The sequence below is a fragment of the Gracilinanus agilis genome, chromosome 4, assembly GCF_016433145.1.
Source record: "Gracilinanus agilis isolate LMUSP501 chromosome 4, AgileGrace, whole genome shotgun sequence".
Lineage (NCBI taxonomy): Eukaryota > Metazoa > Chordata > Mammalia > Didelphimorphia > Didelphidae > Gracilinanus > Gracilinanus agilis.
Window position 1 is genome coordinate 360860072 of NC_058133.1, and position 24926 is coordinate 360884997.

General features: G+C 37.9%; 1 protein-coding gene across 1 annotated transcript in view; it reads right to left on the reverse strand.

Moving 5' to 3' along the window:
• Window positions 1-24926, reverse strand: part of METTL24 (methyltransferase like 24) — a 186347-nt gene that overhangs the window by 90273 nt on the left and 71148 nt on the right. The window contains exon 3 of the mRNA XM_044674344.1: window positions 14520-14659. Coding sequence (XP_044530279.1) covers window positions 14520-14659 — 140 coding nt within the window. The remainder of the gene's footprint in view (window positions 1-14519; window positions 14660-24926) is intronic.

The window sequence follows — 24926 nt, forward strand, 5'->3', positions numbered from 1 at the left end:
AAAAATCATTATTTCTTTAACTATTGACCTCTCTGGTTAAATAAGGGGGACTAATTGAATCCAAAGCCATCCCTTCATCTACACCATCTTATTTACCTCAAAGATATCACACCAGGAGTGGGATTAAAACTGAAAAACTGGGAAGGAGCCCAAGATTGTATTCTCTTCAAAGACATATAAGAAACCAACTAGAAAAGAATCAGGAAATCCCAAACATGATTCAAAAGATAATCCTCTTCCTTTCCTTACACAAATTTAGTGAACCAGAAAGAGAACAATTTTTCATCAGAGTTCTTTAAATTATTTCTGATTTGTTTTAAAAGATGAAATTTCTTTCATTTTCATTCAAACTTCATGATCGCTTTTCTGAATCAAGTGACTGAATGAAAATTTGAAGTGGGGGGAAAAAAAGAATTTCAGGCTTGCCAAGTGGTGAAGTAATTATTGTTGGCAGCAAGATGGTACAGTGGATAGAGAGCCTGGCCTGGAGTCAAGAAGGCCTGAGTTCAAATCCAGCCTCAGGTATTTACAAGCTATAAGCTGACTGGACAAGTCACCTAACTCTGATTGCCTCAGTTTCCTCATCTGTAAAATGAACTGAAGAAGGAAATGGCAAACCACTCCAGTAACTTTGTCAAGAAAACCCTGACTGAGGTTATGAAGAGTCAGCTGTAACTGAATAACAACAAAAGAATGAATTATTTTGATATAAGTAAAGCCTTAAAAAAACCCACCCTTACCTTCCATTTTAAAACCAATATTATGAATTAGTTCTAAGGCAGAGGAATGGTAAGGGCTAGGCATTAGGGGTCAAAAGACTGGCCCAGGATCACACAGCTAAGAAGTATCTGAGATCAGATTTGAACCCAGGACCTCCCATCTCCGGACCTAGCTCATAACAAAAGTCTTAAATGTAAAGGTTACACTTAGGGTTATGCTCCATCAGGTCTTAGCAGATGCATCTGCTGGCTTTGATGTTTTCATAGTAAAGCTCTACTTAGCAGAGGGAAAGCCTGGGCAAAAGAATGAGGAGAGTCTATTTACAAAAACTGAAGATAGAGATAGATGACTCAGACTGCAAAGCTTGATGGTCCTTCTCCTTGGCATGTGACATGTTAGAATTTGAGAAGTTAAAACTCACATAATAGTATCTCAAACAACTTTTTGAAGAATATGGAAAAATTAAATAAAATTGCATAACCAACAGAAAGTTGGAGTCCATGAGTTATCTCTGAAGGGAAAGATGAGTCATTGAGAATCATGAGGCTCTGATGAGAGCTCTTAGAAGGAGTGAAAATTTCAGAACAAGAGAAAGGAAGAACCCAGGAGGAGAGTATAGAAAATGCCTATAGGAATAGGAAAGCTTTAGCTTCTATACTTTAAGAGAGATATTGCTTTGTAGATTGACTGATAAAAAGGTTGGGAGAAACTTGATTGGAAGAGAACTGAACTCTATTGCAATATAAGCCTTCAGCACTAGCTCAGTTACCTAGTTGTTCTCAATTTCCCCACTCTGGTTTGAGAGGGAAAAGCAAAGGAGAAGAGAAGAAGAGTCTTGCAGTTACTTTGCTAGAAACATGGGTTTGAATGTGATTGAACAAAGCAGAATGCTGTTAAGTAAAGAGTTGATTGGGTTTGTTTGCATTGCACAGAGTGAACCTTAAGAGATTTGATTTGAATTCTGTTTTCTAGTAAACAAAATACTGAAAGCTGATTAGATGATGCAGAATCCTATTGTATGAAGAGCTATCTAGAGTGGGTTGAATTTCCCAGAGAGCCAACCCAAGGAAATTCCTTGCAATTTTTGTAGCTTAAGTAATTGTTCATCACTAAAAATAGCACAACACTTTCTTAGCATCCTTTCAAGAATGATTGAGAATTAAAAGAGTTTGCTACTATTTCATAAGTTAGAGAGTAGAAGCAGCAGAGTTGTGAGTATCAAAAGGGGAGCAGATAGTAGAAAAATGGCTTTGTATGGGGCTTCAGATGGTTCCTGAAGAAAACAAGGACATCAATTCTGTAGTCAAAGTTGTGAGTTGTCTGAACACATGTACAGTCCTTACTTGTGTGTCTCTTTCCTAGACTTACCAAGTAGGAGTCCACAGCCACCACAAAGGCATTGTGTATTTTGGTGGAAGGGTGTGACTCAACTTTAAGAGTTGTTGTTACTGAGCCATTTTAATCACATCTGATTCTTTGTGACTCCATTTGGGATTTTCTTGGCAAAGTTACTAGAGTACTGTGTCATTTCCTTTTTCAGCTCATTTTACAGATGAGGAAACGGAGGCAAAAAGGGGAAAGTGACTTGCCCAGGGTTACTCAGCCAATAAATGTCTGAGGACAGATTTGAATTCATGAAAATGAGTCTTCTGGATTTCAGACACAGCATGTAATCCATTATGTCCCTTAGCTGCCCCAGCTTTAAGGGTAGGCTAATGATAATAATAATAATAATAAATTATATGTTATGAAGCTATTATAATGTAATACAAGAATACTATTATAATAATGTTCATCCTTTCATTTGCTTTATATTGAGGTACTGTAATATGTTATATTAAAAGGGACACCCCCCTCTGATACTCCTATCTATTAGATATAGATGTAGATGGAGTATAGAGAGAGGATAGGATGACACCTCTCTCCTTTATAACAGTTGCCCAGGCAGGATCCTTTAGGTCAATGGATGATATCCCTTCAGGACCCACCTGGGGTTAATTGGTATTATTTATTGGGCTCTTCAGCCTGGTAACATATTAATCTGACTGCGTGACTCCCTTCCCAGATAAGCTTTGAATAATCAATTCAGGAAGGTACTTTAAAACTTTGGTTGTATTTGGCAAAGAAGGATAATGGTATGGGACAGAGGTACTGGGAGACCCTAAATTAAATTGATAGCAATGAATCTCTAAACTGCAGGCAAATGAAGGAATCAAGATGATAGCTTCTCTCTGGTACAGCCTGGCCAGGGCCACACCAGAGCAGGCAAACTGCTGTGTAATCTTTCAGCTTCTTCTTCAGTAGATTTTTTTTTTAAACCCTTACCTTCCATCTTGGAGTCAATACTGTGTATTAGCTCCAAGGCAGAAGAGTGGTAAGGGTAGGCAATGGGGGTCAAGTGACGTATCCAGAGTCACACAGCTGGGAAGTGTCTGAGGCCAGATTTGAACCTAGGACTTCCTGTCTCTAGGCCTGGCTTTCAATCCACTGAGCTACCCAGCTGCCCCCTTCTTCAGTAGATGTTAGCCTAATCATTTTGAGATATCCACTCTTTTTCCACCCTCTTCTTCTTCTCCTGCCCAATTCCCGGATCCCTCCCGGGCCCTGGGAAACCTAGATGACTAAGATGATTGACTTCCTAATATCTAGGGCAGTAGAATCAGAGATGGTGGTCTGGGTACAGGTTGATGACGATACAGGAAACACAGGAGGAGCTTGCAGGGTTGAGTTTGCAAGTCTCAATTTCCCCAAAGACCAGGATCCACTGATCTCCAGCCTCAGGGACAGGTAAAAGACCCAAGAACCCCTGCCAGGGCTACCAACTGCCCTCTCCTGTCCACATGCCTCTCTGGGAACATTCCGACATCCAACTGATCCACCTGTCAATCACCAAGTGAACTCCTGGCTCCCAGAGATTCAATATAACAAATACTATAGTTATTCTTAATTTTTTGCATTACCATTAAATGTTTTTGTGTTTAAGAATTACTCATGTAATAATGACTGAATTTTTTTTTAAATCCTTACCTTCTGTCTTGGAATCTATTGCATATTGGTTCCAAGGCAGAACAGTGGTAAGGGCTAGGCAATGGAAGTTAAGTGACTTGCCCAGGGCCACACAGCTAGGAAGTGTCTGAGACCAGATTTGAACCCAGGACCTCCCCCAGTTCTGAGCCTGACTCTCAATCTACTGAGCCACCCAGCTGTCTCCAATGATGACTGAATTTATAAAATAGGAACCACATTAGTAGGAGCTCATAAACTACAGTGGAAAGAGTAGGAATGCATCCCACCCAAAACAAATTTGTCTCCAGAACCCTGAAACAGTTTAAGTCAAAGTTCTGTGGTTTCTATGTATCTCTGGATACCCCCAGATGTACCAGTTTAAAGGCAGGATGAAAGAACACACCATCCTTAAGAGAGAGAAGGAGGAAGTGACCAACTCCAGTCAGGTATTGAACTGAGATGCTGCTTCTACTTTTTGACATGAATATAACAAATCTGACCAATTTGGACTCTGGCAGTGTGCCCTGAAAAATGTATTTAAGAGCAAACTCATCAGAATTTTGCATATACATGCATTTTGTGACATGCTTGCCTTAGTTAAAGGACCAAATTCTCAAATATGAATGTAGCAAAAAAAATAATCCTTTAAATGTACCTGTTTTCGCCAGAGATATGAATAGCCACATCTATAAATAAGAATTCAGTCCTCTAGTTAATTATCTACTAATAAATATGATTATGTAATTTGTGCTTGTAAATGTTTGTCTGCACATATTAACCTAAAGACTTAGAGACATAACACATATGTGTCCCTTCTGTATAGAAAATATTCAGAGAGACAGCAGGAGAAATAAATGAGCAATGCGAGCTAATCAGAGAGCTATGCTGCAGAAATAATGAGAGAATTATTCTCTCAGCCATATTTGCATTTTAAGTTCTCTCTCTCTCTGTCTCTGTCTCTGTCTCTTTCCCTCCCTCCCTCTCTCCGTCCCTCCTTCTTCCATTAAAAGGATTTTCAATAATAAAGAACAGGTGAAGGAGATATAAATTTTAAGCAAAAATACCTAATTCATGCTCCTGAAATCCTGCTAAAGCTATCCTGGATTTACTCTTTTAAGATTGTTAAGGATGATACAAAGCTACAAAGGATGGCATTTAATCTCTCTCTTGCCTCCAGATGTACCCTGGTTCCTTGATGAGCAGCTGCAGTGACAGAGTTCAAATCCCAGAAACTTTGGTCCCAAGGATTTCCCAGCCTTGTCTGAGTATAGCTATGCTTCTATACTCCTTCACTCTCCTTTCCTTTAGTACCTGGAACACCTACTCTCAAATGAACCTTCCCCTACCCCTTGACTGCCTCTTACCCCTCACTGAACACCATGGTAAAGCTGTTGACTTCTAATAAACAATCCATAACCAAAGAGCCCAATGTTTCCATTGCCTCGAGTCTTCCAGTTCCCACAATGCAGGAGTTGAGAGAGGATAGCAACTGGACATGCTGTTCTAGGAACCAAACATTTGGGACAAGGAAAAAGGCTACAATGGTAGAATATTGAATAAATTGGAGCTCCCGGGTAGAGCCCAAGGAATCATAGACCTGAGCCATAGCAGGGAGGAGTCAAGAGACAAAAGTATTTCAGCTGTCAGAGGACTGTGTTCAGGACCTCTGCCTGCCACCAATTGTGTGATCCTCTGCAACTATTCAACAAACACCAAGAAGCCTATTACTAAACATTATGCTAAGTGCTTGAGATACTAAGACAAATGTGGCACACTCTTTGCTGTTGTGTGTGAAATTTAGCAAAAAGATAATTCTCCAAACAAGATAATATGTTTAATAATAGGGCACTGAACCTATAAATAAAGGATGGGCCAATGGAACTGCCTCTGGCCAAAGACACAGAATTGAAGATGCAACTCATTTCTATAAGCATAGAACAAGAATCACATAATTGGCCAGCATCACAGAGGTGAAGGATCATGATTGGTTACAATGAAGAAAGTGGGCATAGCACATGTGGGATGAAAACCACCTCTCTCTATCTCTAAGGAATGCATTAGTTTATTTTTATTTTTATTTAAGTATTTTTCCATGGTTACATGATTCATGTACTTTCCCTCCCTTTTTCCCCTTCCCCCTCCCAGAGCCGACAAGCAATTCTGCTAGTTTATACATTTATTATCACTCAATACCTATTTCCATATTAATTATTTTTGTAATAATCTTTTAAAAACCAAAACCCCACATCCAATACCCATATAAACAAGTGAAAAATCAAATGTTTTTCTTCTGCTTTTCTATTGCCACAGTTCTTTCTCTTGATGTGTATAGCATTCTTTCTCAGAAGTCCCTCAGGATTGCCATCAGTAGCAAAGTTGTTTACACATGATTGTCCCACAAGGTTTCATTTTCTGTGTAAAATGTTCTCCTGGTTCTGCTCATTTCATTCTGCCTCAGTTCCTGGAAGTCTTTCCAGCTCAGATAGAAGTCAAGCAGGTTATCATTCATTATAGCACAATAGTATTCCATCACTATCAGATACTACAATTGTTCAGTCATTCCCCAATTGAGAGACACCTCCCCCTCCATTTTCCAATTTTTTTGCCACCACAAAGAGTATGACTATGAATATTTTTGTACAAGTATTTGTCCTTATTATCGCTCTGTGGTACAAACCTAGTAGTGGTGTTGCTGGATCAAAGGGTATAGGAATGCATTAGTTTTGGTAAGAACTACACTAGCAGCTGGGAGGAATCAGGAAAGATTTCAAATGAAAAGTAATGTTTGAAATGAGTCTTGAAAGAAATCAAAGATTTGAAGGATCAGAACTGGGAAGGAGTGCATTGGGGGAGAGCCAGAAAAAAGGCATGGAGATAGGAGATATAGAATTGTTTGTGCCAAACAGCAAGTAAGATAGTAGGGTTGGAATGCAAAGTATATGGAGGGGAATAAGATACAATAAAATTGAAAAAAACAGGAAGGCATAGGTTGTGAAAAACTTTTAATGCTAAAGGAGTTTGATCCCAGAAGAAATAGGGAGACACCTGCATTTATTGAGCAGGAGTGTTATACCTATGCTTTAGGAAACTCACTGAATACAATGGCATCTGCCCCAAGATTAATTCTGTAATTTCAGAAATCCTAGAGCCCGGTCATCATATTTCAAGAAATTATAAAAGAAAACCAGTGAGTAAAAGCAAAATTGAAACAATCCACCCATCACCTCCTAAAAGAGATCCCCAAAATAGAAGCTCCCAGGAATATTACATCCAAATTCCAAAGCTTCCAGGTGAAGGAAAAAATATTACAAGCAGTCAGAAAGAAGCAATTCAAATATCATGAACTGACAGCCAGGATCTCAAAAGATTTAGCAGTTTCTATGTTAAAGAAGAGGAGAGCTTAGAATATGATATTCTGGAAGGCAAAGAAGCTAAGATTACAACCAAGAATACCTTCCCAGAAAAACCAAGCATAATCCTTCTGGAAAGATATCAACATTAAATGAAATAGAGGACTTCAAATGTTCCTGATGAAAAACCCAGAGCTGAAAGGAAAAATTGGCATTCAAATTGTAATAGATAACCTCTGGGAAAAGAAGGAGAACAGCTTGAGTGACAGATCATCAGTTATAGAACTTAGAATTTATCCAGATGGCATGAGCCAAGGGCAAAAGACTGTTGGGACCACCTCTATAAAAGCCCAGGGGCTCAGCCACTCCTGGTCTCAGTCTTGAGAAGGGAATTTCTGGAAGGTAGAGGGTGGTGAAGAGTGGGTAGGCCTATAGACCTGCAGATCCAGCATCCATACTTATTGCCATTAGAAGTTCATTCACCTATTACTAACGAAGCTGAGAGATAACAACACGGCTATCAAGAAGATCATCACTACCCCTTCCTTTCCTTTGGTCTAGACCAGTGATTCCCAAAGTGGGTGTCACCACCCCCTGGTGGGTGCTGCAGTGATCCAGGGGGGGTGATGATGGCCACAGGTACATTTATCTTTCCTATTAGTTGCTATTAAAATTAAAAAAAATTAATTTCCAGAGGGATAAGTAATATTTTTCTGGAAAGGGGGTAGTAGGTCAAAAAAGTTTGGGAACCACTGGCTAGACCATGACTGAATCTGACCAGGGTCCGTGAGGGAGAGAAGAATCTCAAGCCAAATGCCAACCTGATGCTCTTTGATTTAGATTACCTTTAACTCTCAATAGGTATAGCATATCAGTGTTTTTCCAATTGTTTAAATCTAGTTTTAATTGTTTGGAAAGTGTTTTGTAGTTGTGTTCATATAATTCCTGTGTTTGTTTTTGTAGATAAATTCCTAAGTATTTTATATTGTCTAGGGTGATTTTAAATGGTGTTTCTCTTTCTACCTCTTGCTGCTGTGATGTATTGGAAATATATAGAAATGCTGATGATGTATGTGCATTTATTTTGTATCCTGCAACTTTGCTAAAGTTGTTGATTATTTCTATTAGCTTTTTAGTTGATTCTCTAGGATTTTTTAAGTAGACCATTATATCATCTGCAAAGAGTGATAGCTTAGTCTCCTCATTGCTTATTTTATACCTTCAATTTCTTTTTCTTCTCTAATTGCTACTGCTAGTGTTTCTAGTACAATGTTAAATAATAGAGGTGATAATGGGCATCCTTGTTTCACTCCTGATCTTATTAGGAAGGCTTCTAATTTATCCCCATTGCATATGATGCTTGTTGATGGTTTTAGATATATACTGTTTATTATTTGGAACTATGCCCAAAGAGCTCTAAAAGACTGCCTGCCCTTCGATCCAGCCATAGCATTGCTGGGTTTGTATCCCAAAGAGATCATAGATAAATAGACTTGCACGAAAATATTTATAGCCACGCTTTTTGTGGTGGCAAAAAACTGGAAAACAAAGGGATGTCCTTCAATTGGGGAATGGCTAAACAAATTGTGGTATATGTTGGTGATGGAATACTATTGTGCTCAAAGGAATAATAAACTGGAGGAATTCCATGTGAACTGGAAAGACCTCCAGGAATTGATGCAGAGCGAAAGGAACAGAGCCAGAAGAACATTGTATACAGAGACTGATAAACTGTGGTAAAATAGAATGTAATGGACTTCTGTACTGGCAGCAATGCAATGACCCAGGACAATTCTGAGGGATTTATGGAAAAGAACGCTACCCACATTCAGAGGAAGAACTGCAGGAGTGGAAACACAGAAGAAAAACAACCACTTGAACACATGTGTTGATGCGGGCATGGTTGGGGATGTAGACACTAAATGACCATACCAATGCAACTATCAATAATATGTAAATAAGTCTTGATTGATTACACATGTTAAAATCAGTGGTAATGCTCCGGATATGGGGGGCGAAGGGGAAAGTAAAAACAAGAATCATGTAACCATGGAAAATGTTTCTTAAAAAAATAAAATATTAAAAAAATTAGGTTTAGCATAGCCAATCCCAACACCTCTTTCTTTATCCTGATTCCTACCCACTTTGAGTCAAAGTATTGAACCCCATTCAAACTTGATTCAAGTGAAGACTGGCATCCATTCCAAGAGGAAGTGAATAGTTACAGCCAAAGGGGAAAGGGATTTATCAAATTCACAGTCAGTTCGAATTATCCATTCAAAAACCAACAACTAGCCCATTACCAACTTTTATCATCTAACCGAACCCCAAGCCAAGGAACCAGAGGAGCTGCTGAACAACATATACAGCTGCTCCCTCAATAACTCTGGCTTGGGCACTGTTAGTGGGGTCACGTGCTTAGCTGAGTTGATCATCACTATCTCACTCAACCTAGATCCATTTACCACCTAAGGATCTTGAGCCAGCTTGTCAGGCCCAGCTTATAGAAGCACCTTCCTGTCTATCTCATCTATACCCCCTTTGTGCATAACAAAATACAAGAAGCATAAAAAGATAAATATGAAAGATAGGTTAAGCATAAGGACTCAAAAAAGTTTGTTTATACTCTTATAGGAAGATGACACATGTAACTCCTAAGAGCTTTATCATTAATAGGACAGTTAGGAGTATACATAGACAGGAAGCATGAATGTAAGTCAATTATGTTAGGTTGATCTCAAAAAAATGGAGAGATGTGAAAGAGGGATGAACTGGAAGAAAGGGGAAGGGAGGGGTAGAATGAAGACATTTTTCTCACATAAAGGAGGTATACAAGGAAGAGTTTTTATAGTGGAGGGGAAATGCTTAAGCCTCATTCATTAGAATTAGTCCAGAGAGAGAATATATTATATACAAACACACATTCAGTTGGGTATAAAAATATCTTACCCAATGGAGAAATAGGAGGTGAAGAGATAAGAGATATTAAGGGGGAAGTGATAAAGAGAGGACAGATTAAGGCAAGCTGTGGTCAGAAGCAACCAGACTATTAAGAAGGGATAGAATAAAAAAAGAGAGAAGGATAAACAAAAGAAAATAGGATGGAGGGAAATGCAGGTCAAAATTATAACTGTGAATATGAATGGATGAGTTCATCCATAAGACAGAAGCAGAAAAGCAGAATGGATTACAAATGAGAATCCAATAATATGCTGTTTACTGGAGACCTACTAGAAACAGACCCATATAGAATTCAAATAAAGGGCTGGAACAGAATCTATATACTTTAGCTAAATAAGAAAAGACAGCGTTAGCAATCATGATCTCAGACAAAGCAAAAGCAAAAATAGACTTAGTTAAAAGAGATAATCAAGGAAACTACTTTTTGGCAAAAGGTACCATAGAAAATGAGGTAATATCAAAAAAAATTTACAGCAAGTTTCTCTAATAAAGACCTCATTTCTCAATTATATAGAGAACAGAAAAAAATATAAAAATAAGTGCCATTCATGGGGCAGCTGGGTAGCTCAGTGGAATGAGAGTCAGGCCTAGAGACAGGAGGTCCTAGGTTCAAACCCGGCCTCAGCCACTTCCCAGCTGTGTGACCCTGGGCAAGTCACTTGACCCCCATTGCCCACCCTTACCAATCTTCCACCTATGAGACAATACACCGAAGTACAAGGGTTTAAAAAAAAAAAAAAGAAAAAGAAAAGAAAAATAAGTGCCATTCACCAATTGATAAATAGTCAAAGGATATCAAATAGGCAGTATTCAAAAAAAAGAAATTAAGGCTATTTAGAGAAACGTAAAAATACTCTAGTCATTCAATAAAAGTAAATTAAAACATTTCTGAGGTACCACCTCATACCTATCAGAAATGACAAATGCTAGAGGGGATGAGGGAAAAGAAGTCTACTGATAAATTATTAATACAGTTGTGAACTGGTCCAAACATTCTGGAGAATACTTTGAAACTATGCTTAAATGCCTATAAAACTGTGCATACATACTCTTTGGCCTTGCTCTTACTAGGTCTAGACTCCAAAAAGACCAAAGAAAAATAAAAAGGACCTATATTTTGTGGTGGCAAAGAACTGGAAATTAAGGAGATGCTTATCAGTTGAGGAACAGATGAACAAGTTTTGGCATGTGATTTTGATGGAGTATGGAGTATTATTGTGGTGTAAGAAATTACAAAATGTGGGGGTGGTTAAGGAAAAAAAAAACATGGCAAGACTTATATAAACTGATGCAAACTGAAGTGAGAAGAACCAGCAGATCACTATGCACAGTAACAATCATGTTGAAATGCTGATCAATTCTGAAAGACTTATCTAATCTGATCAATACAACTAATGGAAGGCATCATGTGGTGAGAGTCCTTGGCTTGGAATCAGGAAGACTCATTTTCCTGAGTTCAAATCTGGCCTCAGCTGTGTGATCCTGGGAAAGTCACTTAACCCTCTTTGCCTCAGTTTCCTCATCTATAAAATAAGCCAGAGAAGGAAATGGCAAACCACTCCAGTATCTTGCCAAGAAAACCCCAAAGGGGGTCATGAAGAGTTGGACATGACTGAACAACAAAAAGACAATTCTAAAGAAGTAATAATGAAAAAATGTTATCCACCTCCCAAGAGAGAACTGATGAACTCTGAGAGCAAATTGAAGCATAATTTCCCCATTTGTGTGTGTGTGTGTGTGTGTGTGTGTGTGTGTGTGTGTGCGTGCGCGCGCGAGCGCTATAGCTAATGTGGAAATATATTTTGCATGATTTCACATATTTAATTGATATCATTTGCTTGCCTTCTCATTGGGTGGGGTCAGAGTAGGAGGAAGAGAGAGAATCTGGAATTCAAAATTTAAAAGAAAATGAATACTAAAAATAAATAAATACAGGCATCCCTTCCATATCATTGGGTTAGGGCTGTAGCACCCCCACAAGCTAGAAAATCTTCGTAAAATGTTTTGGCTGTCTTTTCATACCAGAGAAGTCTGAATTTTTTCTTTTTCTTTTATGGGGTGTTTACAGTAAAAAAAATGTGTATATTTACAGTATCAAAAGATAAAATAGTTGAAATTATATGATACTATTCATATATCTTATGCATTTCTGAGTTTCTAAACTTTTTCTATGTCATCTGTTGGGTTTCAAGTGTTGTCTGTGGTTTCTGCAAAACTCCCCCAAAATTCCCATTTAATTTCTTATGCCAATCCACAATGTATCAAAACTACCATGGGGAAAGCTGCAATGTGAAAGGGATGACGGTAATATTTTTTTTAAAAAATACAAATGGGTAGCAACCTATATCAGTGAAGAGAGCACATATGTTGAGGAAATCATAGATCCTTGAAATAGGATTAAATGGGCTTTGGTATGCTGGCCAGGGAACCCAAAATACAATGCTCAGTATATAAAGAGAAAATACATTCTGAATCACAAAAAAGTGTCTTTAAAAAGAAATTCTTGGAGCTATAGTTCCCCTTGTAAGTTAGGAACTACTTGCATATTTCAGATATGTCTGGGTTTGTTGTTTGTTTGTTTGTTTGTTTGTTTCCATTTATTTATTTCCAGAATCACAAAATCTCTGTTGCAAGGGATTTCAGAGGTCATTTTGTCCAGTCTGTGACCTGGAAGGAAAATTCTTCCACAATATATCTAACTAGTGGTCAGCCAGCCTTTGCTTAGCAATATGGTATAGAAGAAAGGCTACTTAAAAGAGGAGTCTAAGGTTCAGAAAAATGAAGTGACTTATCAAGGTCACACAGCTAATTGTCAATAGCTGATTGTTAAATTTTCAGTGTGAGCATTTATACCTCAGATATTGACAAATTACATAAATTGAGGCTGGATTTAATTTGTTGATTTTCTGAACTTTGGAAGGTAATAGATAATAGGTGTTTTATGTTAATTTTTTCCCTTGAAGAGACAGCTGCTAAACATTTACCAGTACATCCTTATGTGTGAATTGAGAGCCTCTTGATTATGATGTGCAGGAATTAGAGGTGGAAGAGATTTTTAAGATCATCTAATTTAACCTAGTATTTTATAAATAAGGAAGGAATATGACCCTGTGGCAAGTCACAGCTAGCTGTGTGACCCTGGGCAAGTCTAGCTTCCTTAGTTTCCTTATCTATAAAATAGAGATAATAATATCATCTAATTTTATGTGTTGTGAGGATTGAGATTATCATTGTAAAGTGCTTAACACAACGTCTAGTATCTAGTAGGCACTTGGTTAACATGCCTATTAAAATCTAAATCTTATAGAACTGAACATACTTATTTTATTTGAATCAGAGTCATGAATTTGCTAGTGTAGGGTCCTCCAAATGATGATATTCCTTCCAGTGACACAGATCAGATTAGTTTTGTCTTGGGGTCTGCATCTTATATAAACTAGGCAATTTATAAATCTCAGAGTTACCTAAGACACTGAAATATTAAGTGATTTATACGTATAGTTTTTTTTAAAAACTAAAGGGCATTAAGAACCAGGAGAACATTATACACAGAGACAGATACACTGTGGCACAATCAAATGTAATGGACTTCTCTACTAGCAGCAATGCAATGACCCAGGACAATTCTGAGGGACTTATGAGAAAGAATGCTATGTACATCCAGAGAAAGAACTGTGGGAGCAGAAACACAGAAGAAAAACAACTGCTTGATCACATGGGTTGATGGGGATATGATTAGGGATGTAGACTCTAAGTGATCACCCTAGTGCAAATATCAAGAATATAGAAATAGGTCCTGATCAATAACACATGTAAAAACCAGTGGAATTGTGCATTGGTTATGGGAGGGGGATGGAAGAAGGGGAGAGGAAGAACATGAATCATGTAACCATGGAAAATTGTTCTTAATTAATCAATTAAATAAAAATTTAAAAAAAATTAAAGAGACAATAAGAAAAAAATAAATTTTATGTTACTTTAAAAAAAAGAATCTACATAGTATATTACACAGGCCCATTTCCTCTAAAATATACAGAAATATCTTACTTCTTGACTATTAGCCCTGGGAGGCTTTTATGCAGCCCTGGCCACCTCTCCTGTGTAAATGGTAATCATTATGCCTCCTCACTCTGAGCTCTTCTCATTAGCCAGAATTTCTTCTTTTTCTTATATGGCAGTTTAATTTTAATCCTAAATTCATGCGCCACAGTCATGGGAATCATATCCCTGTTGAAAACTGACACTGTCAATTCTCTGCCATAAAAGGAAGGGAAAGACAAGCAAGCCTTGGAAAGAGAGAAATTAACCCCAAACAAACTCCATGTGCCTCCAGGTACAAGCAGATGATGGACAGATATGTCTTCAATGAGACACGTAAAGAAATAACAGTATTCTTTCCATCCCGCCTACATAGGTCTTTGGATAGCAAAACAGCCCTGGATGGTGAAGTGGGTTTGGTTTCCCTTTTCCTGATGTACTCACCCCAAAGAGTAAAGGCGGCATCGCTTGTTTTGGATTTGATGAGCCAAGCTGAACTTATCATCAAGACAGATGGGCCAGGGCTTCTTTGTACTTCCAGAGTCACTTATCAGGCCACCTGGGACCAAGTGGTTGCATGAAATCTGTGAAGGTCACACATCATTTTTTAAAAGACATTTCAAGTAAAAAAGTGTATGTGTTTATGCTCTTCATAGCCCCTAAAAGCTATGAGTAGGAGAGAGGCAGCTAGGTGCTTCAGGGCATTCAGAGTCAAGCCAGGAGATGGGAAGTCCTGGGTTCAAATGTGATTCTCAGATACTACCTAGCTATACAAACCTGGGCAGGTCACTTAACTCCAATTGCATAGCCTTTACTGCTTTTCTGCATTTGGCAAGACAGAAGGCATGGGTTAAAAAAAAAAAAAAAAAAAAAAAAAAAAGATTGACCTCAAAGTCAAGAGAAGCTGCCTGCTTGGTGGACTACGAGAGGGACTGAGGAGTAACCTTTATTTCTTATTCTTTCCTTCCAGCATTTTCTCTTCCTTAGCATTTCCAGAAAAGGGAGAGAGATTTCTCCTCTCCTCTCTACTTAACTCATAAACGCCTGTTTCATAGGAAGGGATCAAAGCATATCCCTAATTCTGTGGGAGATAGTCTAATCCAATAGATAACAGGGATACTCAAATTAAGTGTTTCAAAATAAAGACAGGGAAGAAAACCAAAGAAAACATGTATCAAAAAAAAAAAGTTAAACTCTGATCTCAACTGTACCCTAAGCAAACATGCTATTCATCTGGGGCTTCTTTGAGCGCCTACGCGGCTTGTACAGCTGCACTTGTGAGCTTACTGCTGCTGCCAAGATAGTGATCTTGCCCAGCAGTGGCATGTTTTCCTAGATGGGCAAGAAGCCCAGCAAAATGCTTCACTTTCTAAGGAAGATCTATGAGTCTGAGGCAACTCTAGCTACTTTCCAAAGACAAAAGAACATGTGAAATTCAATATAGCATTAGAAATAAATATTGCATGTAAGTGCTTTGGAAATGCAGAGCAATAGACAACTCCAGGCTTCCTGCAAGAAAACTGAAAAATTCAAAAGGCACCCTCAGTTCAACTGTCTTTCCACTGAACTGATTTTTCCAAAGTTACAACAGAAACTCAGCTAATTCTGTTGGTCCCATTGAGATAATATTGCCAACTTCATTAATCTTCCTAATATTTGGCAATTACTTGGCCGATCACTTTTGCCACATAACTTTTCAGGAATTCCAGTTTTAAGTTGGGGGGGTTGGTGGAGGGACCTGAAGAAAGGTTAGGGAGGAATCTAGAGGAAATATCATAACCCTGGAACCATCTGTTGATTCTCTCTTTTTGTTCCCTGCTTTTTCCAAGTCTTTGCCCATATTCTTCTTCTCTGTTAAAAATAAAATCAGAAAGAAAAAAAATTCTTTTAGACTTAGAAAACTGTTGATGCTCTCTTCAAGAACTTTAACTAGCAGGAGGGCTATAGGGTATAAAAGAAAACATACTAGTTTGGGAGTCAAAAGGCTTAGATTCTAGACCTGACTCTATAGCTATGTGACCCTAAACCATTCACTTAATTCAATTAAACAAACATTTGTTACTAGGTGGCAAAACACTGTGCTACCTCATTGGGTCTTTTATAAAATGAAAAAGTTAAACAAAATTATAGCTAAAGGAGAAGCTAGGTGGCTCAGTGGATAGAAAGATAGGCCTGGAAATGAGAGGTCCTGGGTACAGATCTGGGTTCAGACACTTCCTAGTTGTGTGACCTTGGGCAAGTCACATAACTCCAATTGCCTAGCCCTTACCCCTCTTCTGCCTAGGAACTGGAACTTAGTATTGAATCTAGACAGAAAATTAAAGTTTTTTAAAAAATGATAGTGGGGGCAGCTGGGCGACTTGGTGGATTGAAAGCCAGGCCCAGAAATGGGAGGTCCTGGGTTCAAATTTGACCTCGGATACATCCTAGCTGTGTGACCCTGGGCAAGTCACTTGACCCCCATTGCCTAGCCCTTATCAAGATTGGTTCTAAGGCGGAAGGTAAGGGTTTTAAAAAAATGATAGCTAAAATTCTTTCTGGATCTAATATTTTACACATGCCTACAAAGTTTTATTAAGTAGGACTTTCATACTTTTAGCCATGGTTGTAAATGACCTGGACCATTTTTTTCACTTAGATGAAAATTACAGTATATGAGTGGCTAGAAAATGAATTTTTTTCTTTCCACATATTTCATGTAACCAACTTCATTTGTTGTCATTAGTGGAAAGAAAATTCCTCCATTCCAATATCTTTTTATGTTCCTACCTTCTCTCAGAGGATCATAATAAAATGAAGGAATTTCTTGGTCTTGTGCTTTTTATTATCATATTTTTCAAAAGCATCAGCATCAAAGACCAACTGGGAACATTGGGCAGTGTTTCTCAATTATAATTCTCTTTTTCAAAAAAGCAAAGTTAAATGTTGGTTATTTTAATTTTCTGGATAAGATTTCTAGCCAAGGATCCATGAAATCTCTTGTAAATGAAATAAGTGAAACTTATTTATAGTCCAACTCAGATAATTAGTTTCCATTTTCTTTAATTTCCCCTTGAAATTTTAATCATAAAGAACTGGATGGACAGATAAGGAAGGCATACTTGAGGAAATAAACCTATGTAGGCAATATAATCTTAGTGACTATTGTATCCTGCTTCATTTTTTTGTGTCCTAAAGCTAAGAGTGGGCAGAAGGAGTGCTTGGAAAATTATAACCATTAGGTAAAATCCATTTCAAACATCATCATTATGCTTATATGGTACCATTAAGCGGGGGAGGGGGGCAGTCTCAAGAGAAGTCGATGGTTTTAAAAATGCTTTGCTTCAGTTTTATAGATACCTTACTTGATTCAATAGGCATATTCATTAAAAGCTCCATAAATGTCAACTTTTTGGTAATCAAGTCAAAATTGAAATGCTTTCTTAGCTCACCATTTAAAGTAAAGGTTCTTAATCTAGGATCCATGGTTTTTCTTTCTTTTCTAATTTATTTTTTCTTAATATTTGATAACATTTCAATACAGCTGGTTTGCTTTGTAATCCAATATGTTGTATTTTATAAATTTAACAATATTATCCTAGAAAGGGATCCTGGGATGGAGCCTTATGTAAAGGTGGGAAAAGAGCTTCTTTACATAAGGTAAATCATCACATCCTCGCTTATGGTTTTATAAGCTTGTATTTTTCTGTAGTAGATAGGTAGGTGGTACAGTGGGCCTGGAGTCAGGAAGCTCATCTCCATGAATTCAAATCTGGCCTCAGACACTTACCAGCTGGGTGACTCCAGACAAGTCCCTTAAATCCTGTTTACCTCAGTCTCCTCATCTGTAAAATGAGCTGGAGAAGGGAATGGCAAACCACTCCAGTACCATTGCAAGCAAACCCCAAAAGGGATCACAGAGTCAGACATGAGGGAAATGACTGAACAACAACAAAAAAATGTTTATAGATCAGGTTTTCTTTAAACAAAGCACCTTGGTAGCATTTTATATATTAACAATCAATTAATTAATAATTAGTTTTCTAATTTAACTTCTAAAAGATAGAACTACAAAGCCTCCAACAACTTCTTGTTCCTTTTTCTCCCTTTGCTTTTAAAATGATTTCTTTTATTTGAAATCAATGTTATCACAGCCAGACACTCCCCACGGCATTTCCTGAAGGCAGATGGTTTGGGGAGCTGCCATCAGAGGTTGAACATGAAGTCTTATCTGAGAATGGCACAGTCCTTATCATGCCTCATGGCTTTATGCCTCCTTACCAGCCTTCAGTTTCTGACATCTCTCAGGACCCAGAAGGGTAAAGGACTGTCTTTCCCACTTGAAGAAAAGACTTCTCTCACTTATATGGATGCAATATTATTCTGGATTAGCAAGCAAGATCTTATCCAAAAACTTCGATGGGCCTGCTGGATATTTCGTTAGCTAACAACATATCTAACAAAAGACCTTAATATAGAGGAGAATTCTCCCTCCCTTCTCCATAGCAAAATAGTTAAGAAAAACATCACCATAAAATGACATGGGTGGGATTCATTTCTGCGGCATTTGAGGATTTATTATTGAGTTGCCCATTAGCATTCTCCAGGGCTAACTGAGATAATTTTAAGTAACAGGGAGTCATGTAGCAGGCTTGCATGCTGTCATTGTTAAAATAGGTTCTAAATGAAGCATGCGTGGTAGAAAGCTTTGCCATCCAGCATGTGGGAGGAATGGAAAGCACCAGTTAGCCCCCCCCAAAAAAATTCCAGAATCTCAGAACTATAGAATGTGGGTTCATAATTAATCTTATTTAATCTCAATTGGATCTTCATTGCTAACCATTATGCTTTATTCTTCCCTGACTGAATATCACGCTCCCTATTATTGATTATTTCAAGCCTTTTCTTCTCAGACTCCCCCAAAATTGCACCCCCATCTCCAACTTGACTGAGCTAATAGGGACCGTCCCTCATGATCCCTATTTTCCCCTTTGTCTATCTCTTGCCTTTGTGGCTTCTCACGAATCATTCTGCAGTACAGAATATACTCTCCTTCATCTTTTCATCTTAGAATCCTAAATTTCCTTTGAAGCTCAGTTCCTGAGCCCCCATTTCTCACCCCCCCTAATTGTCAGTGCTACTTCTTTCATCAAATATTCTTATATTCATATTTACTTAGACAGTGTTCTATCTCTTGGTTAAAAATAAGCAATCTGAAGATATTTTATACCTCCTAAAGCCTAATCCAGGGCTTAGTATATAATAAATGCTTAATAATTATTTGTTAAATTGAATTGACCAGAGACTCGGGGAATTTGAGTTAATTTTTTGTTCCAGGCAATCTTCCTATTATTAAATTCTCTTGTTTTTCCTCTGGCACCTAAAAGTTAAAGAAAGACTAATGATCTGCCCTTATGAATCACAGGGAATCTAACCTAGTTTCTTTATAAGCAGGTCACTAAATAACAACCCTCTAGCAACTTACACTAATTCCAGCACTGTTTGACTGTTCTGTTTAGGTTTGCTTCTGCTGGGTCCCAAGATATAAAATATGTGTATTGTGGGGGCCATTTGAGAGCTTTCTGCTTGGTAAAATGCAGGCAAGTCATGGTAATTACAAGAGGAAAGTAGCTGACACACTTCACTTCACAATAAACCTGTGAGTTAAGTACAATTCCCACCTCCATTTTTCAGATAACGAAACTGAGGCAATGAGGGGTTAAAAGATTTGTCAAGCCCAGATCAAATTGCTTACCATCTCTGAGCTGGCAGAGGGAGGAGAAGGAGGGAAATGGTTTGGATCTTATAATTTTGGAAAATGTATGCTGAAAATTATTATTATACGTAATTGGGAAAAGAAAATATCTTTGCATTTTTTCAATTGCCAAAGTTTTTTTCTAAGTCAGGATTAGAGCAACTCCATCTACTATGCCACACTGTTCCTTATAATAAGATATAGATTGTAGAAATTATTCTTTTTTATTTTTATTTTACTTTTAAATTTTTTTCCATGTTTACATGATTCATTTTCTTTCCTTCTCTTGCCTCCCTCCTCCCAGAGCCGACAAGCAAGTCCACTGGGTTGTACAAATGTTATCACTTGATCCCTATTTCCTTATTATTCATTTTTACCATAGAACTGAAACCCCAAGTCATATAGAAATGATTCTTTTTAAAACATTCTTACCTTCTGGTTTAAAAATGATACTAAGTATAGGTCCCAAAGCAGAAGAAGGGTAAGGATTAGGTAATTAGGGTTAAATAATTTTCCCAGGGTCACATAGCAAGCAAGTGTCCGAGGTCACATTTGAACCCAAGATCTCCTGGCTGTAGGCTGGGCACTCCTAGTTGCCACATAGTTGCCCCAGAAAATTATTTTTGTTAAATGAACAACTGGACCTATTTGCAGTTAATGTGGACATATTTAACAAGAAATTACCACAAAACTATTGGTTTTTAAAGTTATGGTTCTTAAGAACTTTTTTTAAAATTTTAATAAAGGCTTAAGAAATACACTGGATTTAAGAGTCAGGAGATCTGAATTCTGCCACTGAATTAACTTTGGGACCCCACGCAGCTCACTTAGCTCCTCTAGCTTTATTTCCTTCATCAGCAAAATGAGGAGACGTGACTAAATAAAATATAAGGTTTCTTCCCATTCTACAGTTCCATGAGCCTATGATTTATTCCTTATGCTGTTTATTTTTAAAATGTTTTTCTCTCTTGGGACATCAAGCATAAGAAAGACCTGACAGGAGCTTGAAAGGATCATTTCATACTTCCAAGAGCTTCCTTATGTGTTGCTTTTTTTTTAAGCTACTTGAAGACATATACTTGGCGGGTTTATTTTATTTTATTTTTTTGTAGCAGAGCCTATGGTTCCCAGATCCAATTCATAACAACTTCCATCTCCCCCTAGGGCGTTTCAAAGGCTTCACTATGCTGAAGTTGAGAATTTAAGCTTTCTCATCCTTCATGTAAAATCAAGAGATAAAATGACAGCACCATGGAGAGATTAAACAATTCTAATTAAAATACGAAAATAACTTTCAAGTCCAAGTATCCAACAAGTTGATTTCTGGCAAGCTAAGTTGAAATTCTGTAGAGAGATTAATTTATCATCCCATTACTCATAATTAAATGCCTAATTCAGGAAGCTTTTACTTCCTTCTCTGAATGAAAAAAAAAACAGATTAAAGTTCTTATGATTTTCTGATTATGCTATATGAGAAGAGGAATGGATACTCTCTCTCTCCAAGCAGATCCTCTGAGTCTTCTAAAACAGTGGTGTCAAACTCAGAAAAGTCCACTAAACTGTATGTAAAGATCTCAGCCTGTGCATAATGAGTCAGAAAACCACTTATCAACACCATATTTTATTGTATTTTTATTTATTTTTTAAAATCTTTTCCATTTATATTTTAATCCCCTTATTCAAGTGCTGGTGAGCTCATGGGCTCTCACAAGCTGTGTGATTGGCAACTCTCCTCTAAAATGCTAGATTCTCTCTCCTGAGGGCAAATGGGCTTCTTTGCTACACTAAAACTGGGGCTTTGGAAATGGAGATTGCTGTGGAAAGAGCTTTTTTCTCAGAGCTAGAAAGGACCTCAAAGTCCATCTGTCCCAGCTCCCTCAACCCAACAATCAGTCAAGGAGCATTTGGGATTTTTTAAACCTTTTTTTTTTTAAACCCTTGCCTTTTGTCATAAAATTCATATCCAATGCAGAAGAGCAGGCAAATGGGATTAAGAGACTTGCCCATGGTCACACAGCTAGGAAGTGTCCGATGTCCCATTTGATTCCAGGACCTCCCATCTCCAGGCTCAGCTCTCTAAACACAGGACCATCTAGCTGCCTCTCAATAAGCATTTATAAAGAGCTCATTATGTGCCAAGTATCATGCTAAGCAATGGGATCAAAAAGAAAAAGAAAAGCACTTTTTTTTTCTTAAAAGAGTGTCTGCCTTCAGGGAGCTTACATTCTAAAAGAGGAGAAACGTAAATGTATATGAAATATAATACAAGGTAAACCTTAAAGAGGAAAGCACTGAGAGAAAGTTCTAGGGACCAGGAAATTTTTCATATAGAAGGTGATTTTTGAGCTGAATTGTGAAGGAAGTGAAGATTATAAAACTCAGAGGTGGGGAAAGAGAGCATTTGGGGCTCTGGATAGTGTCAGTAAATTCAAGGCCTCTGGCCAGAGTGACAGTTGGCTGTTATTTTCCAGTTGGGAGTGGTGTAGCTGTACAAGACTTCAGTGTCCAGTTTTAGTCTCTCTTACATCCCAGAGAGTGTTCCCACAAACCCCATAGTTGATTTTAATATCCCTGGTGACCCCATTACTTATATTTTCCTACAATAGCCAGTGTTAAAAGCTAGGACATGAGAGATGAAGTATTGTACAAGTAGGATAGCATGGCTGGACTGTAGACAGTATATAAAGGGGGAAATGTACAAGTTTAGAAAGTTGTGGTGAACTTTAAATATCAATGGAGTTTATGTTTGATCCTAGAGCTAATAGGGAGCCCAAAGAGTTTATTGAGTAGGGAAATTTCATGATTAAACCTATACTTTAGGAAAATCACTTTGGAGACTACAGAGAATGGATTTGAGCAGGGAGAGACTTGTAGAGAAACTAATTAAGAAAACTATAGCAATAATCCAGGAGAGAGGTGAAAAGGATTTGAACAAGGGTGATGGTTGTGTGAGTGAAGAGAAGGGGATATATAGAATTTATGAGGCAGAATAGGGTGTCATGTAGCCCACAGCCCTCTTGAGGGTGACTGGAAACAGATTAAAATATAATCAGGAGAGGGCAATCTAGATAGTTCAGTGTATTGAGAGCTAGGGCTATAGATTGGGTCCTGGGTACAAATCTACTTTCAGACACTTCCTAGCTGTGTGACCCTGGGCAAGTCTCTTAACCCCCATTGCCTAATCCAGTGATTCCCAAAGTGGGCACCACCGCCCCCTGATGGTTGCTGCAGAGATCCAGGGGTGCGGTGATGGCCACGGGTGCATTTATCTTTCCTATTAATTACTACTAAAATTAAAAAAAAAATTAATTTCCAGGGGGCTAAGTAATATTATTTTTGGAAAGGGGGTGGCAGGCCAAAAAAAGTTTGGGAACCACTGGCCTAGCCCTTACCTCTCTTTTGCCTTGGAACCAATACACAATATTGATTCTAAGACAGAAGGTAAAGGTTTTTTTTTTTAATGTAATTGGGAAATATTTGACAAAATAAATAAAAATACAGTAAAGCATTTAGATAATTTCAAGTTGTGGTTTTCTAAGTCAATATGGGGCCCACTGGCATCCTTACATACAATTCAATGGCCTCATTAACTGTATTAGAAAAATTTGGGAGCCATAAGACTTACAGAAAGGGGAGGAAGAAATGAATTCTGATTTAGATAAATTGAGTTTGAGGGGTCAATGAGAGAACTGGTTTCAAATGGTCAATTTGGCTGAAAAGACTGGAGCTCAGTCAATGATCATTGAACTCGAGAGTAATTGAGGTCATCAAGTATGACAATATGTATACAAAAGAAAAGAGGACCACCCCCATTTTACAGATGAGGAAACTGAGGCCTAGGAAGGTGAAGGGATTTACCCAAAATCAGACAAAACGGGTCCCAGTTATCAGAGATGAGGTATAAACCCAGGTATTATTCTGCCTCCAAAGACAGTATGCACAAGTTAGGTCACTAAGTAACCAATCTCTAATGCCCATATCTGAATTATAAATAAAGTTCTATTGTTCTGATGATCATTTCTAGATCACTGGCAATTAGCTTCTCAGTTTCTAACTCAACTGAAGCTCTAGGCTCAGTGGTTGGGTTTCTCTTCAGCTCTGATTTCACTTATGTGACTTGGGGTCAAACAGCTCTGAAAATGGAACTTGATTGACCCATCAAGAGTCATCAGCTCTCTATAATTGATACTTCATCTTCCCTGAACAGGTCAGCAACCCTACCAGAGGAGTTGTTCAGAAACTGCCAAAGCTTGTTAAGTCATTGCATAAAGGCCAATGCTTTCTAATGATTCTAAAATGCTAGACCTTGAGAGAGTATGTGACTTCATTTTCTGTTCATTATTATAACCAGAGGTCCTTCCTTCACTCCTAGCTAACACATTTCAATCTGCCCCCCAAAGACCATGGCAGACAAGTAAGAGCAAATAGACCTCCCTTAAATGTAACAAGAACTTTAGTCTATAAGGTATTTCTTCTTTATTCCCTTAACTGGTTATTCATGGGTTCAGCTCACTAAAAGTCAAATTCTTTTCAGTGCCACTTTTCAAAGTTTTTCGTAAAATGCTACAGGATGTCATTTCTCAAAGGTTCACAGATTTGGGACTAAAAGAGACCTAAGGGGTCACTTCTTTCAATTCTCTAATTTCACAAATAAGAAAACAGACTCCAAGAGATAAAGTTCTTGCCCAAGGTCACATAGATTAAGTGACAAACCTGGGATTCCTAGACAAACCTCTCGACTCCAAAGCCAGGAAAATATTTCAGGCAGCTAGGTGACATGGTGGATGGAATGCCAGGTCTGGAGTCAGGAAGACCTGAGTTACGATTCAACCTCAGACACTTGCTAATTGTGTTATCTTAGGTTTAAAAAAATTGCTATTTGCCTCAGTTTCCTCCTCTGTAGAATGTGGATAATAATAGCACCTATCTTGCATGAGAGTCAAATGAGGAAATAATTTAAAAGGGCTTAGCACAATGCCCGGTACAGAGTAAAGGCTATGTAAATATTAGATTTATATTAAATATACATGTATAACCCAGTGGAATTGCTTATCAGCTGGGGTAGGGGGGAAGGAGGGAAAGAGGATTAATCATGTAACAATGGAAAAATACTTAAA